Source organism: Azolla caroliniana, unplaced genomic scaffold, assembly GCF_043228905.1.
Source record: "Azolla caroliniana isolate FFs.n. ecotype wild unplaced genomic scaffold, voAzoCaro1.0.p SCAF_626, whole genome shotgun sequence".
Taxonomy (NCBI): Eukaryota; Viridiplantae; Streptophyta; class Polypodiopsida; order Salviniales; family Salviniaceae; genus Azolla; species Azolla caroliniana.
Window position 1 is genome coordinate 1 of NW_028231061.1, and position 18,865 is coordinate 18,865.

The window sequence follows — 18,865 nt, forward strand, 5'->3', positions numbered from 1 at the left end:
AAAAAACAAATATTTATATTATGGAATAACTTAGTTTTTTGTTTAGAATAAGTAGTATTAAGTATCTAAATTGCTTTATTGCTAATAATTTTAATGTTTACCTGTTTAAAAGTTCATACTGGTGTTCGGAATTGTATGCTCTGGCATAGAGGATATTTTCAAGCACAGCAGTTTGATCTAAATCAAATCTATCCGCGATAGTTTTTACTCTATCCGGGCGACTGTAAATATACAATAAGGAAAACATAATTGACTCCTGAAAAGAATGGAATTAAAATTAAAAAATGGGATTCCCAAATCACAAACTAAGTTTTGAATATAAAAATAATAAAATTTAAAAAGCTAATAATTAAAATTATAAAACAGATTTTTAATCAGACTTCTGGCTCAGTAATACAATTTTTAAAATTTTACCAGCTTGTAGCTGTGCCACTACATGATTTGGAAATTGAATGTATCATGTAATTTTCTTTGTCTATTAGTTAGTCTAAACTTAGGCTCGCTACAGATAACTGTCTAACTTTTTCCGGAGTCAGACACCTTAAAAAAAAATTGTGTGAATTTTTTTTTTTTTTAAATTCACTTCCATTTATAAAAAAGTACAAGTATTTAGTTATTTGAATTATCTTTTAAAATCATAGCAACAAATTTTTCAGATTTTATAGAAATATATTTTAAAAATATATAATCCAATCGAGTATTTTTTTGGTAGCTTGAAACATAAATCAATTGTTTAAATTTGTCGCTTAGCTAACTCAACTGCTTTTGACTTTTTGGTTAATTTCATATGATCATTTTAAATATTTGATGTAACTTTTCTGACTTTAACTGTGACAAATAAAATAACTTATACAAATAATTATTAAAGGATACAAGGTGTGTTCGGTATCAATAAACATAACTTTTCCTCCAATATACCCATTAGATCCTGGCATTTGAGCTGTGACACATAAAGTGTGCGAAATCTGTGTTTTTCCTGTTCGAAACTCGCCAAAAACTTCAATTATTGACATAGATTCTAGACCTCCTCCTAGCAAATTACTAACAGACAAGTCATAATTAATAAGACATTTATGAATAATTTTTTTCCCATAACAACATACTCCAAATTACGACTCCCAGTGCTAATCTTGAATATTTATTAAAAAGCAGTTAGTCATAGAGACTTTGCAACATGCGTCTTTAATTTGTTCTACCTTCTTGTCAGTAAATCCTTTAATGCCTAATAGTTTTTTACGGGTACACATTTGGACACCTAAAATTACTTTTATTAGTAGTTGTGAAGCTTATAAATTGTTTTGAATATCAGCTGTGCATCTACAAACTACATGTTAATAAAAACTTTTGTGTTTCTTTTTATAATAGTATTGGCTTTTACTTGATGAAAATCCGTTAAAATTATTTAAATCAATAAGACAATGAGTTTAAGATTTTCACAAAAAAGTAAACATTATATTAAAAATGTGACATGTTTCGAAGAAGTTACTGTGTTAACCAAATATGTCACATTTTTGAAATAATGTTTATTATTTTGCGAAAATCTTAACTCATTATTTAAATAATTACTTTTTTGTTTAATGTCAACTTAAGTTCGCGTACCTTTTATAGTATTTATTCCAAATTTCTTCATAGCTTTTATATCTTCTGGGGCAATATTTTGTTCAACCAACACGTCTATATCCAAGAACACCATATCTTCCTCTTCGATGTTTCCGATAGAACCTTCTTCAGTTCTACATTCTTCTTCGGTCACCGTTCTGCAATCTTCCTCAGTTCTAGAACCAGTCAAGGCCGCTAGATCGGGTTTTTGAAGCATTTCGGTCATTTTATTTGAGATTGAAGATATGCCGTGCAAAATCTATTTAAGACGAAAAAAAATCTAAAACTCCTAAAGCAGTTTTTGAGATGGCTTGAAATGTTAGTCAATTGTTTGAATTTGGCGCTTAGCCTGCTCGATTGCTTACCACTCCTCAGTTAATTTTAATGGTCCAACCCCAACCATCGAAAATGGTCCCGGTTAATGATAACCAAAAAAGTATGACTTATTGAAACGGTAAAATAATTTAGCGAAAACCATTTATTATTTATGATAAGGTATACGGTAGTTCCTTAATTGAAAATTAAAATCATTAGCAAAAAATACCAAAGTAATGTTAAGGTTACAAATATCAGAAAACGCCGCGACAAAAAACGCGTGCATAAAAGCAGCCTAAATCCTTTATGATCAATTTTTCCAGAAATAAGAAATTAGTGAAAAACAGTACTATATGGGTAATCTAACTATAATGTCCGATGATTTATTCTCATTCAATCTTCGTTAGTTAAATTTAGGTAAACGTTTAATAGTATAAATCAGTAAATCTACTGGAAAATTAGATCTGGTAACACTGCGAATATTTCTGCTTTTAATAGATTGGCAGCTCTTTTGGCTGCATAATTTTTCTGATATTTGTAACCTTAACATTACTTTGGTCTTTTTTGCTAATGATTTTAATTTTCAACTAAGGAACTACCGTATGCCTTAGCATAAATAATAAATGGTTTTCGCTAAATTATTTTACCGTTTCAATAAGTCGTACTTTTTTGGTTATCATTAACCGAGACATTTTCGATGGTTGGAGTTTGACCATTAAAATTAACTGAGGAGTTTTACGCATTCGAGTAGGCTAAGCGCCAAATTCAAACAATTAACTAACATTTCAAGCCATCTCAAAAACTGCTTTTAGGAGTTTTAGATTTTTTTTCGTTTTTAATAGATTTTGCCCGACATTTCTTTAAATAAAATAACCGAAATGATTCAAAAACCCGATATTGCGGCCGTGACTCGTTCTAGAACTGAGGAAGATTGCAGAACGGTGACCGAAGAAGAATGTAGAACTGAAGAAGGATCTATTGGAAACATCGAAGAGGAAGATATGGTGTTCTTGGATATAGACGTGTTGGTTGAACAAAATATTGCCCCAGAAGATATAAAACCTATGAAGACATTTTGAATAAATACTATATAAAAGGTACGCGAACTTAAGTTGAAATTAAACAAAAAAGTAATTATTTAAATAATGAGTTTAAGATTTTCACAAAAAAATAATAAACATTATATTAAATATGTGACATATTTGATGAACATAGTAACTTCTTCGAAACATGTCACATTTTTAATATATTTATTTTTTTGTGAAAATCTAAAACTCATTGTTTTATTGATTTAAATAATTTTAACGGATTTTCATCAAGTCAAAGACAATACTATTATACCACAAGATGGATCTGGTGGAGATCAAGACATAGAGAGCATGTAAAAATCATTTGGCACCTTTGAAAGAGATTGGGTATTCCCACTTTGGGATTTTTCTTGATCATTTCAAAATTACATTAATTTTTTGAAAAGTTATATGGGTGGCACAACATGGTTTAGAGCCAGACGGTCCATGATCATCTTCAAAATGGACTGACAAATTGCCTTATAGCAGTCCATAAAACAAAGAACAAAAACCAACTGCAAAAAATTACATTTTTGATCCAACTGTTAATTGAATGGGCTTGCCATAATAAAAACTGACACCAGAGAGATATATATTATTGTGTCCTAAACTAATATCAACGATTCCTTGACACTCCTGAACAAAGGTCTCTTTCATTTGTTCCCATGCTGGTCTGGTTTTTACTTTATAGTACCATGTTAACACCATATAACTACCTCATGCCGACACGATTCCTTTTCTCTAATAATAAATTCTGATTTGTTAATGTAAATCACCAATATGGATATCAAAAATTTAATATACTTAAAGCTATGTCTAAAAATGGCGTGGAATAAAACAAATAATTTAAAAAACGTCTAATTATATTTATTTAATGTTAAAAAGGTGTCGGGGACTGTACAAGGGGACGCGGTACAAATAACGAAACTCGATATAATTAAAAACATATTGCTAAATACTTAATATACACGCTAAATTACTAAAAAATACACAACCTAATTTTTTCATATTAAAAACAAAGCTTAGCTTATTCTTAATATAAAAAAAAATACAATATTTGGCTATCAGTTTATACTATCAATGTTGAAAATACAACTGTTTAAAGGTTACCACAAGGGGTAATAGTTTATTTATAATATACTACCTAATCTAACATAAAATTGTTTTTCATTCGGACATTTTGACGAAATTGAAGTCTTTGATAAAGTCAAATTTAACTAATTAAAAATATATGTTGAATTGACCTTTTGGCGATACAATTTTCAACAGTATTATAACTGGTTAATTACAAAATTAGTCCGACGCGCTATCTACCGATAACGGTAGAAATCACAAAGCTGACGTGAAGTACTCAGCGAAGCAATAATTCCAATGTCGGATTCAACGATTTGAATTTTGGCCAACCAAACATATATTTGAGAAAATTTATCCAACGACATCCTACGACCGGTTTTGAACTCTATCAGTTCTCACCATGCAAGCTAGTCAAAATTCCCAGATGTTAAAGTTTTGTTGGGATCAAATTAGATGAAATATCTCAGTTTACCAAACCGATATATTTAAATTATTCCGCACAAGCATGGAGCACAACATTCCTAGTGTTTACAACACATTCTTTGCCAACAAAATTATAGAAATTTTTGAGATATTTATCCTTTGACTAGCTGATGCAGTTCGAAACCGGTCGAAAGATGTCGTTGAATGAATTCTCCCAACAATATGTTTTGTTTACCAAACTGCAAATATTTGATTAATTATATAATTAATTCATATTTTAGACAAATATACACATATTTTTTGCCATGGGTTATAGTGTTTTTTGTGTATTCCTTTTATATTTAATTTTAAAACATATTGATAGTTTGGGAGCTATACATTGGCACCAACTTTTATAAATATTTTTAAACAGAGTATTATAATGTATTTAATTTACTAAAACCTGACAATAGTATATATGGTTTAGAAAACCTTTAGGACTGCATTGCTTGAGATATATTTAAAAAAACTCTTCCAAAAAAATGGGTGTATTGCATGTATGGCAAATAGTTTTTCTTAGATTTCAATGCACATGGACCAACATATCTATACTAAATTGGATTATTTAAAATGTGACTAACAATATTTTTAGCATTTCAAAAAATATTTACATGTACATGTTCAATATTCACCAGCATGTATATATTAAAACCATTATTATAATTTTGACCTATTAATACTATACTATAGTGGCCCTTTGTGCTTTAGAAATGTGCACATTTGTTTTAGGAAACTAATATACTTTTTTCGTGCCTCTAATTAGGTAACAAAACAGAAGTAACTTGCTATTGTACAATGAACTGAGGCCGAGGCAAAAATGGTAAGGGAAATTTCTCAGGAAAAGAGCATAGAGCATACTTTATTATCATAGTATGGAGGATATGTGGTCCAAACCTAACGCAAATTAGGTAGCACTGTCAGGTGATTCAGTCAGTTGGGTCAATTTTAAATTTACAGTCATTAAGTAAGGAATGTTTAAAAGCATTTATTTTAAAATGTTAACTTTTAAAACACATACATATTAATCATTCCCAAATGATCTGTCTCGAAATGAGAAATTATATAGACATTTCACAGATAGAAATATTTCACTTTACACCATTAAAATTCTATAGAACACAGTATTTCAAAGTCAGTGTCAGAAATATTAGTCATTTACCTAAAATATGTACACAATATCAATAATCCCTTAAAATCGACCCAAATAAAAACTGGACTCTTGTAAACCTTAACTCAAAACATCTCTATCTAGCCATTTTTACAATATGGAAGATGCATTACCGAAACCGATAACTGTTCTTATGGAAATTGTTTTTGTGATGAAAGTTCCTTTTATGTCGATTGCCATGGTAAAAATGCTTGTTGTAATGATGGTTACCGCCGCTTGAACCGTTTGTTTGAGTCCAGTTCTTCGTGTTATGGAACTCCTGGAACAAAAAAATTTATAAATACAATTTAGTTAAATACAAAATAGTTACAATTGAATGTGATTGGGTGACATGATATTGGTTTAACTAATGTTCATTTGTAACCCCATTTTCTTGATATTTTATTCAATAGTTCTATCATATTATTAAGCTCTTCTGAATCATTGGAGATGACCAATCCATTTCTTTAAATATCTCTTCCAGTGCCATCCTTTAGATTTTAGGAATACAATAGACTTAATATTTATCACAATTTTTTTAAATATTATTTAATTATTTGGTAAAATATTCACAAATATTAATAGTTGAATGCTAAAATTTTTCAGATGAAACAAAGATGTATGTGAAGACTTGTAGTAACTTAATTATTGAATAATTATGTCTAATATTTATGCTTACCCTAAAGAGTTAAATATATAATGTAAATTTAGAATCGTTTAGCTTATAAAATATTAAATTCAGAAAACTACCGATTAATACCAACCAAACTGGTTAAGACTTAAGATACTCACAGCAATAAAAAATAAATATTTTTATCAATACATGGATTTTATAATTTAAATATTCATAATCATGTTGACTAATTATATATTTCTTGTTTAATAAGTAAATTACATATAAAAAAACAATTATTTTTAATTTTAAGCTTAAAAGTAAGATCCGACCTTTCTCCTTGTCAGACCCCTCTTTTTACGTTTATTTTGGACGTTATGTTTTTGTTGATTGTATCATGCATGTATACATTGCTATTAGCGCAATAAATATCCGACTTTGGTCATAAATTTAAACATTTTTTTTAATTTTGCGGGGCTTAAAAGAATGGTTATAATAGAATCAATTATCAAAAAGATAATAATAATTAATAATAAATGCAACGAAATTTATTTGAGCTGTTCATTTTAAGTAATATTTTTATGTCAAAATTGAAATTTATACTTTTATAATTAAATCTATTAAAAAAACATAACTTTTAATATTAAGTATAGATAGTGGACCTAAAATAGATCTCTGCGGAACACCAAATCCAATATCTCCACAAGCAGAGTCTGCCATTGAGTCTGACACCTTGACGCCTATTCCTAGATATCCACGAAAAAAACCACAAGAGACCGTATTTAACCCAATATAATGCAACTTAGCACATAGCAAGTTATGGTCCAACAAATAAAAGGCCTTTGAGTGGTCCAAAGACACCGAAATAACACTTATATTTCTATCTAACATTGTAACTATGTTGTCAATGAGGTTTAACAAGACTGTTGCTGTACTATGGCCTGATCTGAACGCCGATTGATGCACTGGAAGTAATTTGTGCCAGTTGAGTAGTCAATGACTACTTAACTGAAACATCGAGCCCTGAGAAGACATTTAACTGCTTCAGGCCCTTCCAAAAGTCCCTCGATTTCTCCAGATAAGCAGCCTTTTATCGACGAATGGAGATTAGCGCGAAGTTACGCAATCTTTTATATTTCTCTATTTTCAGGAGTTTTGTTGTCCTTATATCTAATGTATTGTCTATCTCGCTCCCGCATTAAAGCTTTTAGAGCTGGCGTAAGTCAGGGTGCTGGAGGCATGTTCACTCTCACCGTCCTAAAGGGAGCATGGACCTCAAATTACTGCATTAAATCAAACATTGAAAATTGAACTTTATCTTCAATATTTTGCATATAGTAAATTTCATTCCACAGAATTACGGACAAGTCATCATAAAACGCCACATTATCAAAATGAAATTCCTGAAGGTTACATATCTCTGATGCCCTCTTGTTCCTGGTAAATTTGTGTTACAAAATGTCAATCTGTGATTACCCATATTATTAGCATGACATGTACCGGCTGACAAACCACTATCTGCATTACTCGCATATATATTATCAAGAAGAGTAGAACATCTAGCAGTAACTCGAGTAGGCTCATTGATTACGTGTGACAATCCATAAGAATCAAACACCTCTGTCAAAGGATTCGACACATCTCCCAATAACAGGACAACATTTATGTCTCCCAAAATAAGAATGTGGTCAGAAATAGGCAATATATCCGACAGGAAACCATTAAGGGCTTGAGCACATATTATAATTATTCTTTTTTCTATAAATAATACAAACTATAATTGCAACCCTGCAATAACTTTCACTTTAATTCACATGTTTTTAAAACCATCAATTCTCTCTTGCACATAAAACATTTCACACTGATACATCTTCTTCAAATATATATCAACACCTCCGCCTCTACCTCCAACACGATCGGAAACAGCAACAACACCATAATCACCCCTCACAATCATATTTACCAATTCTTAAAAAATTGATTTCAAATTCAAATGTGCCATCCCAAATGCAAGAGAATTATTAGCATTTATAATGTTAGTTATAGGTCTTAGGAACTACGATTTACAGAAATAATTAGTTTTTGAACTTTGAAAACGAATTTCCCACTGCAAACAAGGACAGTCAATTTAAGGATGTATGGTTGCTGACAACTGATTCATTTTTCCAGTTACTAATTTTAGAGCAATACACACACTTCTTTTCTTGGGATTTACAGTCTTTATATGAACACATACGCTTCAATTTAGTCTTGGCAAAGTGAGCAAAACTCATGCAGTTAAAACACCGGAGAACACTCACATGATCAAATACTGGGCACCTTGACCATCCTATCCTGACCCGTTTCAAAAAGGTATCATGATAATTCGGATCATATATGATCTATATTTTTATACTTATTGACTTCTTAATTACTTTGATGTCCATATTTTCCGCATCCAATTCATTTGATTTCACAACTCTATTAACAATAAAATCATCTGAGGCTTCCATGCTATCATGGGCGCTAATGTTCACATTCTTAATTTTAGGTTTCTTTGGTCAAGGTCAACACTGTTCCTCTAGTCTGGACGGAAACTTAGTTATATTAAAGGATACCAGTTGGTTGACCTTTTTTTAAATCTCCAGCTTTGTAAGAAAACTTCTTTGCTGTTTGTTGGCCTGACAATAACAACAACCTCCGATCCACTTAAAGGTTTAACTCTTTTAGCAACATCAGCATAGTTGTCCTTATGCCCATAATCACTGATATTTCCAACAATCTGACATGCTTTTAAATCATTCATAATTTTGTTCTTTTCATTTATAACCAATCTCCTCTTTAGAACCAAGAAGCTCCCTAAGCAGTTCAATTTCTTTTTAAAATGTTATTATTAATATAGACAAACTCACCTGTACAGGATTGTATCCCGGATTGGATTTTCCATTTCCATAACTAGAGCTAACTTTTGGATGTTTAACCCTTCCTTGATCAATATTGCTGTCATTCATACTTCTTTTTCTTTCCTCTCTGCGTTCTTGAGCAACTTCTTTATCCATTTGTGACCTGTAAACAAATTGAAACAATAGAATTCACCTCTAATGTTATAGTATCAAACTTACCTATTGCCGTTCCAAGTGCTAACAGGCTGACCATAACCTGAATGAGACATTTTTAATAGCTCGCTGACTACGCTTCCACTGGATATTTCAATATTTTTCTTTAATAGTTCTAGGTGTCACGTCTGTCGACGATGTTACTTGCCATTCACCAGCGGTGGCTTTTGTTGAAACCCTGAAGGAGTTTTTAAGTATTTTACTGATATACATAACTTTATTAAAACAAAAACGTTCTCGATTAACTACATATTTCATTTTAACCCATCTTTATTTTTATCAGCCATGTAAAAATGTGCCCTTGCGCATGACTATAAGGCTTATTAAATGAATACTTTACACATCAAACCATATAAGTATATTTCGGATACCTAAAACCAAAACTGTGAGGAGTAAAGAAAAATATGTTTTAAGCCTATTGTTTGTTAATCTACATAATAAAAAATCAATTTTTATACATAACATAAATTATACTATAACTTTTTGAACTGAACGTATGTACTTAGTATATTTAAACAAACATTACATGTGGCAAACACAATTTTGTGTAATTGTAATTAAGAGATTAAAAAGATCATGACCAAATCTTGCAAATATTTTTTTTTAGAAGATATATCATAAATCTAATTTTCTTCTAATTTGCAATCACTTATCTAGAACTGAAAACATTTGATATATGTTGTTGCCAGTAGAAAAGAAAACTCACGTCTATACTCGTCAATTTGTTAAAAAAGTATATTCTTAAAAACTGTCTCAATGCCTTGAACGATAAAGTGTTTCTTTACAAATAAAAAAATATACCCTTAGTAATATACAAAATGAAATTGATTTTCAATTAGTAATGTCAAACTTTTTATCATCCATAATTTGTATCATTGTAAACGAAATTAAGACTTAAATGGTGGATATTTTTCGGGTAGTTAGGCCGTGCTCTAGTAAGAATATGACTTCAGTAAAAGAGGTATTTCGGACTGACATTGTCTTTATTAAATAAGTTTTTCCACGACGTTTCGATTAGTAAAATATCTCTAATCGTTATCAAGTGTTAAGATAAACTAAAGTTCTTAAAGCTACGTTACGCTATTTATAGTCACGATGTGGGAAGCCACGCCCCCTTATGTTCCTATTGGCCAATTTCTTTCCAATAGCGGGCGCCACACGCTGGATATCTCAACGCTTGGATGACTAAAAACCCCGTCACCCTGTGCGATGTAGACTGCTTCTTTAAATTTCCGTTTTCGTCAGATTTCTTCTTTGTGGAGAATCTTGGCTTCGGACCAATGAATATTATGTCCGTTAGTCCATGCATGCTCTGCCAGACCCGATCTTGATGTTTCTTCCATCCTTGTAAATTTCTGGTGTTCCTGAACTCTAACCTCCAGCGGTCTTTTGGTTTCACCTATGTAGGAATCCCCACACTCACACGGAATTTGGTAGATGCAGTTTTTCTTGTCATTTTGCCCTTGTCCTGGTTTTGTTTTACAAAGCAAACTTCTAAGAGTTTGCTTTGATGTAAAAGCCGTCTTAATATTCTTAGAAAAGTAGACCTGTATCAAGCTACTATACTTCTGGTCTACTGTCAAGTAGAAATATAAAACTTACTTCTTTCTATCACCTATACCAAGTACTTTTCACAAACAAACCTTTATAAAAACATTTCCACTCACCTATTATTATCCGAATGATTAGAGTCCTCGCTTCCACTGGTATCTCCAGTCTCGTAGGGCACCAAACTCTTCGATGGGGAAATAGCGGTCTTTGTAACGGTCCCAATCACCTCAGGACTACTTAAACTTGACACGCTAGTCGAGATATTGGAACTACTGCTTGGCGACGCGTCCGGACTAATGTCCGGTTCCTCATTGGCAGTTGAACTGTCCGCCTCTTTAGTAGGCGGCGAATCCGGCGTGGTCTTGTGGTCCTCCTCTTCGCTGGATTCCGTGCTAGATTCGTCCGTGACTTCGGGCGATTGAGAGGAGCTAGTTACGATCTTTTCCTTGCCATTGGTCACGGATGAAGTGGACGGAACACCACCCGGAGGTAGTTCAGGACCATAAACCTTGGTGCTGGTAAAACCAATACCTAGCGGTTTGGCGGGACTGGAAATTAACGGTTTTGGGGCGGGATTTAGTTGCTTGGAGGCGGGACTCTGCGATTTTGTGAAAGAAGTTGGACTTTTCGTAGCGTTGGACGAACCCGGAGTTTCCGCGGAGGAAAAAGTGGGGCTTTTGCTGTTGCTAGAGGTGGTATTAACAGAGTCGGTACTCGACGGCTCTGTTATGGTACTGGGCAGTTTAGATTTCAGAGTTTGGACGGATTTTTGAATATGAGGCGCTGATTCCAGCTCATAGAGCATTATGTAGGCGTTTGTGCTAAACATTGTTTGCAGAGATATTGGTCTAACCTAAAATATAGATATATTATAATTTTACAAAACCAAAAGTTCTGTCAAAATGTATGCTGATTACATTTTATTTAATATATCAGCTGATGTTAAGTATAAATTTAAATATAGTTAGTAAAACTGCCTTAAAGAGGATGGCTGGTCTAAAGGAATGGTATTAACCGAAATTCTATGTGTTGGTTTCTACTTTAAGAAACTAAGGCTTTCTAAATGTTAGACTTAAATATAAACATTGATAAAATTAGTTCTCTTTATATGAAAATCCATATTTCTTCTTGTTAAGTACGAAAAAATCCGCCCCTTTATGGGGAGAAATTCTGTAGCCTATTCAGTATTCTCATACTTTACTTGAACAGAAAAAAAATAGTGTTCTTTGTGCTAATTTTTATTAAACTTGATTGTGTTTTCAGCTAATTGTCAGATTCCTAATAAATATTATTTATAGAGATTTAATGGATCCTCAATTTGCAATGTAAAAGAGTATGAAAAAGTGGTCACACTGAGGTTAGATAACAGTTTTAAATACAAAATATGATTGACAATAAAATATATTATTGGTGTAACTTACCATACTGTCGTCAAACTGATAAAAATTTTCCGATGGAGCCTGAGCTACTGCTGTGTAGTGACCACAGCTCACTGTGGGACCCATGTGGGTAACCAGAGCGACGAGGCGGTAAATCAAAGGCACTGTAGACCTAAATTACACACTTTCATGAGCTATTTTTATTATAAATTTAAAAGAGTATAATTGCAGGTGCCCATTAAATTATAAAATGGCTTGGGTGTTGTTAATTTTTTTAAGACAAATAAGCGCTGTTTTGATTTTTTTACATTTACAATTTGAAGAAATGGAATGGCAACCTTAAGTACGAGTAGTTGTCAAGAGAGATAGTAGTTTAAGACCGGTGAATTGGACATGAGACAATTTATGTTAAATGAAAGAATTTTTAGCACTACATTAAAAATGAGCTTTATATTGGTTAAAACACCATTCAAACATTATTTCGAACCATTCAATAAAAGAGTTTTTATATCTTCCTACGCTGCAAATTTTAGCAGACCTTGGTCCTTTCGATTATAACTTATTTTTTTCAAGAACCCATGACATATCTGAGCTCTACTCCTTTATAAATAAGTCATCTCTTATATGCCTTATGTTTTATAACATAGATGGCCCACATTTCCTAGAACGTTTTTTATGTAAACTTGGCACATACATTAAATTAAATTCTACATTAATATTCAATAACAAATTGCACCACGTAACTTTGCTAAATTAAACCTATTAACAGTTATTTTATAAAACTGTATACTAAACATGAAAAATTGAGGTTAAGGGCCCAAATACGTACGATAGTTCCTAAACTATTGTAGAAACGCCATGTTACGTAATTAACTTGCCACTAAGAAAAATACCACAATTCGATTATCACAAATAAGCCATTAAGAAAAGCTAAGCAGCTGGGCCAGATTTTAGGAACAAGATTTGCAACTGGGCCATACAAAAGATAAAGTCTATAACATATTCAAAATACGCAAATCGGTGCGCGTATGTGTACACTAAAAGAAAAAAATGCACCTCCTTAGCAGGTCACAAGTAGTTATAATATACTTATTTGTGTTTGCAATCCTTATATTCTATCTTGAAATTTTTTTTACGCGTCTGAATGCAAATTCCCAATCCAAAAATGTTTCATTTCTTGCAGTATACTGCTGTAAATTTTTGACACCCTATTACAAATATTAAAAAAATATGTCATGATATTTATTTTTTGGGGCCTGTGTAATAAAATATTTTGTGCTGTGTTTAATTGAATAAATTAATTTGATAAATGAACAGTTTACCTTTGCCGCGCATATCTCGTAAGGTCCATTCTTTGCCTGAAGGCAACGTGTTTGGTAATTTTATTATTGCTGACGGAAAAACGTTTTAGTTGAATGCACAGCACCATTGGCGCTCGTTCCAATGAAAACTGTTTAGTAGCTGGAACCTAGAATTAAATTGCTAAATTATTTTTTAAACCCAAAACATCCTGGAGGAAAATATTAAATCTTAATTAAGTTAAGACTTATGTTTAACTTACCACTAGCTAAAGTAAAATAAAAGGTCAAAAAAGCACTTAATTCTCCCAAAAATAGTAAATAATCACCAAAATTTAAATTCCATTTTAATGTAAAATTGTACATCTCGCTATCCTATTAAAGCAAACGACCCTAAATTAGTAATTGTTAACCCAAAAATTGTAAATAATCCTCAATTATTAAAAATTTTGTCGACAATCCGCTCTATAATGAAGACCACTAATAAGGCGAATGCATTTGCGTTGTAATCCAAATAGTTTTTTTGTGTGGCAAGAATGACCGCAGGCTAACAGCATATAATAAATAGTGGAAATAGCCATAATATGCTGTTAGAACGGTATTACGAGAAGTATTCTTTACGATCCATTATTAAAAAGAGGTAATTAGACAACTTTGGATTTACTCACAATATGACCACGACAAACCTGGATCCATGTATGCTCCCAAAAATTTAACCTCGGTGGCACAACCAACCAGAATTGGGTGATGAAGTTCAGTTTTTTTTTAGTGAAAAGTTTATTTTTTTGAGATTTAAAGTGATTAAGGGAAATTCTATTTGCGAGAAACTACTACTGCAATCTTTGCCTCTTATGGATAACTTTGAAAGAATGTAGTATCATCAGTTTTGGCCCTAGTGAGCTGAGACAAGGTTGTAAATATATATAAGAAATAAAGTTGGACCCTACAAAGAGCCCTGGGGCAGTTCAAACATCAGGTGTTGCTGAGATAGTTTATTTATGGTACTAGACATACTGTTTACGTTCTGAAAGATAGGATTTTACTAGGGTAACAGAATCATCATGAAAATTATAGAGCTACTACTACTTTTCAAAGAGAATCTCATGTGTTACACAGTCAAATGCCTTGGTAAGGTCTAAAAATGAGGCATAGGAGTCTAAAAAAATTTCGAAGCCATCCAGGGTACCCTCAGTTAGACAGTTTATTGCTGGACTTGTGGATTTGTGTTGTCTAAAGTCAAATTGGCTAAATGTAAATAAATGATTTGCCTTAAAGTGTTGACTTATTTGATTCTTTAAAATGCGCTTAAACGCATTGGATAGAACTGGCAGAAGCGATATCGGGCGAAAATTGTTGTAGTCTTTAGAATAGCCTTTGCCTTTACACAAGGAAATCACTTTAGCAATCTTAAAAATTGCTGAAAATGTGTTTGAAGAAATTGATTTGTTGATGCACTTTTATTTGGCAATATACCTATGTTTTTTGGCAATTGTAATGGTTTATTTAAATTAATTAATTTAAAAATTATCCTTTGGGAAATTTAAATAAAATGTTCTGTGGAGTTAATGCCACATAGATATTTATTAACGGTAGTGTTAAAACAACAAAAACATCCTGCACTTGGCGCAAGTCTCAAACAACATCCAACAGAAAATTATATATTTTGTGATTTTGACAAAATAATCTACCTATTTTGAAAAAATATAGTAATCCATCATTAGGTGTTATTGTTATATCTTAAAAAAGTTGAGGAGGGCATATATTTTGAAATTTGCTGCAAAATTAATTGGTTTAAGTTTTTAAAAATATCCCTTACCTTTTTCTGGCACGCCTCGCACTGATAACTCTCATCATCTAATTTCTCTCTGCTAAAATACAACTCCATGGCTTCGTCAATGGTTTGAGCTTTCCTTATATCTAAAAGAAGGTCTTGAAAATGCTGAAACGTCGTGCTCACGTGACCACATCGAAGGCATCGAACCGCCGAACGTAGGTAACCGCCCAAAATTTGATTAAGAGGAGTTGTTTCCTGGAGAACAAATAATGTAAATATTGTATTTTTCTTTTTGTCACTAACAATTTTTTAATAGTATTTTATGATTTATTTTAATTTAAAATATTAATGACCACAAAAACTAAACCACAATGAATAACAAAGGAAGCTTAAGATATATCTAAATGTTGGTAAATCAATCATATGTTTAAGCAATACCATCCATTGACGTCCTATGACCAGTTTCAAATTATATCAGCTGTCATCAGATAAGCTAGTTAAGAATGACTAGCACTTGAAATTCTCATTACTTAAATAGAATTTGTTAGCATGAAGCAAAATAATGATACGGGAGAAAATCGCAGGGCTAATGCGCCCGGCAACTTTTTCAAATTTAAATCAAAAGTTGGCTCAAAAATCGACAGATTGCACCTGAGTCACCTACGCTTCGCGCATAACAACTGAATACAACATCGAGGAGATTATGTCACCCAAACACATTCAATTAACACTATCTAACGAAAAAAAATGTCAGTTTAAATCATTAATGTAGAGACCACACCAGACGATGATACCGTATCTGAGAATGGACTTATTTAAAGATTTATACAAATAATTAAAAACTTTGTATTAACAATTTTTCATACTTCATACAATTTGTGTATAAAACTGTGTAGTTGCAGATAATGTATTTATTTCACCTGTACATTCAATATTTTTTTTTAGCATAAGCATCCTTAGTGAGGCCACACCTGGAATATTGTTCTTCCGTGTGGTCTCCCTCTTACAATGTACATATTCAGGCTATTTAAAACGTTCAGCATAAGTTCTTAAGATACATTGCATTTAAGAAACAGAGAGGAGTTGATGACATAATTTATGCTGAACTTGAGAACTTACTGCAAATAACTACCCTTCAAGTTCGGCGTATGCACAGGGATCTTACGATGTTTTATAATTTGTTGCACTCTCATTCCCATGGCCCTGTACTCACAAGTAAAATAGGAGTACATACTCCCTCTCGGCGAACTAGACTAAACCATTCTTTCCATGTAAAGCCCCATCGTACAAACTATGGCCAAAATTCTTTTTTGGCCAGATCAGCCAGACTAGCAAATAACTTTTCAGATCAAATAGATTTCTTTCAAAATTGCAAAACATTTAAAAAACAACTTATAGACTGCACATGAAGGGCCAATGTTATCTGTGGGGGCTATATCTCTCCTGTTGGTATTGGGTTGTTAATTGTTGAAATAGTTACTCCCAGTGATTTTGTTTTTTTCATTTTAATTGTTAATTATTTTCATTTTAATTAATTATTTTTACATAATTTATAAATTAGTTTGTTATGCATAGGTTAGGTTTAATTTCTGTTGTTCTTCCTTGTTTTATTTGTAAATTCTTTATATTGGGCAATAGCCCGTTGATAAATAAATAAATAAATAAATACCCAGATACCTTATTTAATTAGTCCTCATTATTTCTTTATAATAGAAGTGCCTGTCTGGGCCTTTTCCCCAACATGTGTCGTCAGCAAATGACACAATACTGTGATCAGTAACTGTATTTAATAAAGAATTTAAATACATAATAAAAATAAGTGGTCTCGGGACTATTCCTTGCTGCACTCTTTCCCGATAAATAGTTTCTGAAAAGCTTCCAAACGCTACACCTAATGCCGTACCGCTTAAGAACATTTAAAAGAGATGTGTAGAAAACAGTACGAAAGGCCTTTGCTAATTTGAGAAGAACAGCAATGCATTTTCTATGATATTCTTAATGCTATTTACCACTTAAAAGTGCCTTGTTTGTACTTATACCCCAGCAAATTTCAAATGGATTTTGGTGTAAAATTTTGTTATGTAGTAGAAAATTGTTTGTTCTTGCTTTTGGACGCCATTTTAATACCAATATTTATGAAGTATTTTTTACAAAAGCTTGTCATTTCTTTGTCATCATAAAATTAATATCCATTATTATTGGTTATAAGTATGTCGTACTTACCTTTTTTAATATTCTCATTAGTGGCATCCTTAGTAATTTTATAAATTTTTTCATATCCTTTCCAAACTTGGATATGAGATATGAGTAATAGTCAGATTAAGTTATTTTTATTGGTTAATTTTTAAAAACATATATTTTAAAATCAAGTACCATAAAAAAAACAACTCACCTTAACCTTAGAATCAAATTGAGTGTAATTCTTAAACCTCTGCAAATAAGACTTCTCCATGGCCTCAACCAAATACCTTAAGAACTCGTGTGCATCTTCCTGTCGACCTGGAATCAAGTTTCGACACACCAAACGGAGCTTGTTGTAAATTAAAATTGGCCTAATTGCGCTTATATTTCTTTGTTGCGACTCTTGCAGTGTTTTCCGCATAGCACAGATTATACAGAAACCTGTAAATTAAAAAAGAGGTTTTTTCTGTAAGTTGATAATATTTTATATTGTCAAATAATATTTATTTTGCAAAAAACATATGGTTTTAGTAGTATCAATGCTGTTTAACTGCTAGTCTGGTAAGACCTTTCTTGGAAAATTCTCTACGATTTGGAGAATTTGTTGTCTTATAGGAAAAAAATACCTAGTAGTACCTAACAAGTAAGACCAATCTACGCCCTTAAAAAAATTTACTTTGCCTATTTTAGGATTAAAAAAAAAATTATGTTGGATTTAAAAAGTTGTTTTTTTATGACTTTGTTAAATTTGCAATTCCATATAAATTATTTATGAAGTAAATTATTCAAAGGGCCTTTGGTACTATTACACTGCACAGCCCATTAATAAACAATATGAATTACCGGTATCTTGACATTCAGAAGCGTGTTTTCTGTCGGAAATAAGCCAATTTACCAATGAAGGCACGTGAAACAATGCCTGAAGCGTCGAATTAAGATAGCAAGTGTTACCCATATTGACCATACCAGCACCTACACTCCAATCGCTCGTGTTTGACCATCCTAACTGAATTTTTTCAAGGGGAAACAGCTCCTGCTTGGCTGGCTTAAGACAGTCTTCAAAGCCGTTTTCCCCTTCTTTTTTGGAGCTACAATTTTAAAATAAAATAAATATATAAATCTTGTTAAACTATCCAAACATCAATATTTTTGCAGTCAAAAAATTTCCTTACTTAAATTTAAAACCTTTAACAGATTATTACCTTGGTTTATCAAAAATTAATATAAAGACCTTCTTGTGCATTACACGTTTTAATTTTAAAAATCGCCTGTTGACTACAACGGGTAACACTTTTAAAAGAAAATCGAAT

General features: G+C 31.9%; 2 protein-coding genes across 2 annotated transcripts; both read right to left on the reverse strand.

Annotated features, from left to right (window-relative positions):
- Positions 1-101: 101 nt before the first annotated feature.
- LOC147847835 (uncharacterized) lies at positions 102-9,315 on the reverse strand (the record flags this gene model as incomplete). Its single annotated transcript, XM_087338792.1, is given in 7 exon segments — positions 102-221; positions 874-1,041; positions 1,104-1,139; positions 1,141-1,255; positions 1,600-1,858; positions 8,955-9,038; positions 9,169-9,315. Coding segments are annotated over 7 exon segments (929 nt in total), but the record flags the coding sequence as incomplete, so codon positions are not given.
- Positions 9,316-11,035: 1,720 nt separating this feature from the next.
- Positions 11,036-18,798, reverse strand: LOC147847836 (uncharacterized). The gene is made up of 7 exons (XM_087338793.1): positions 18,758-18,798; positions 18,387-18,643; positions 17,767-17,996; positions 15,417-15,629; positions 13,625-13,770; positions 12,345-12,474; positions 11,036-11,776 (listed from the first exon to the last, which is right to left on the reverse strand). The coding sequence occupies exons 1-7, from the start codon at positions 18,796-18,798 to the stop codon at positions 11,036-11,038; spliced, it is 1,758 nt and encodes a 585-aa protein (XP_087194919.1).
- Positions 18,799-18,865: the final 67 nt, after the last annotated feature.

Coding starts and splice junctions, on each gene's coding strand:
- LOC147847836 (XM_087338793.1), bottom strand. CDS start 18,798: ATGCACAAGAAGGTCTTTATATTAATTTTTGATAAACCAAG. Junction 15,630..17,766: donor AATTTGATTCTAAGGTTAAG/GTGAGTTGTTTT, acceptor TTTGTTCTCCAG/GAAACAACTCCTCTTAATCA. Junction 12,475..13,624: donor ACGAGATATGCGCGGCAAAG/GTAAACTGTTCA, acceptor TGTGTAATTTAG/GTCTACAGTGCCTTTGATTT.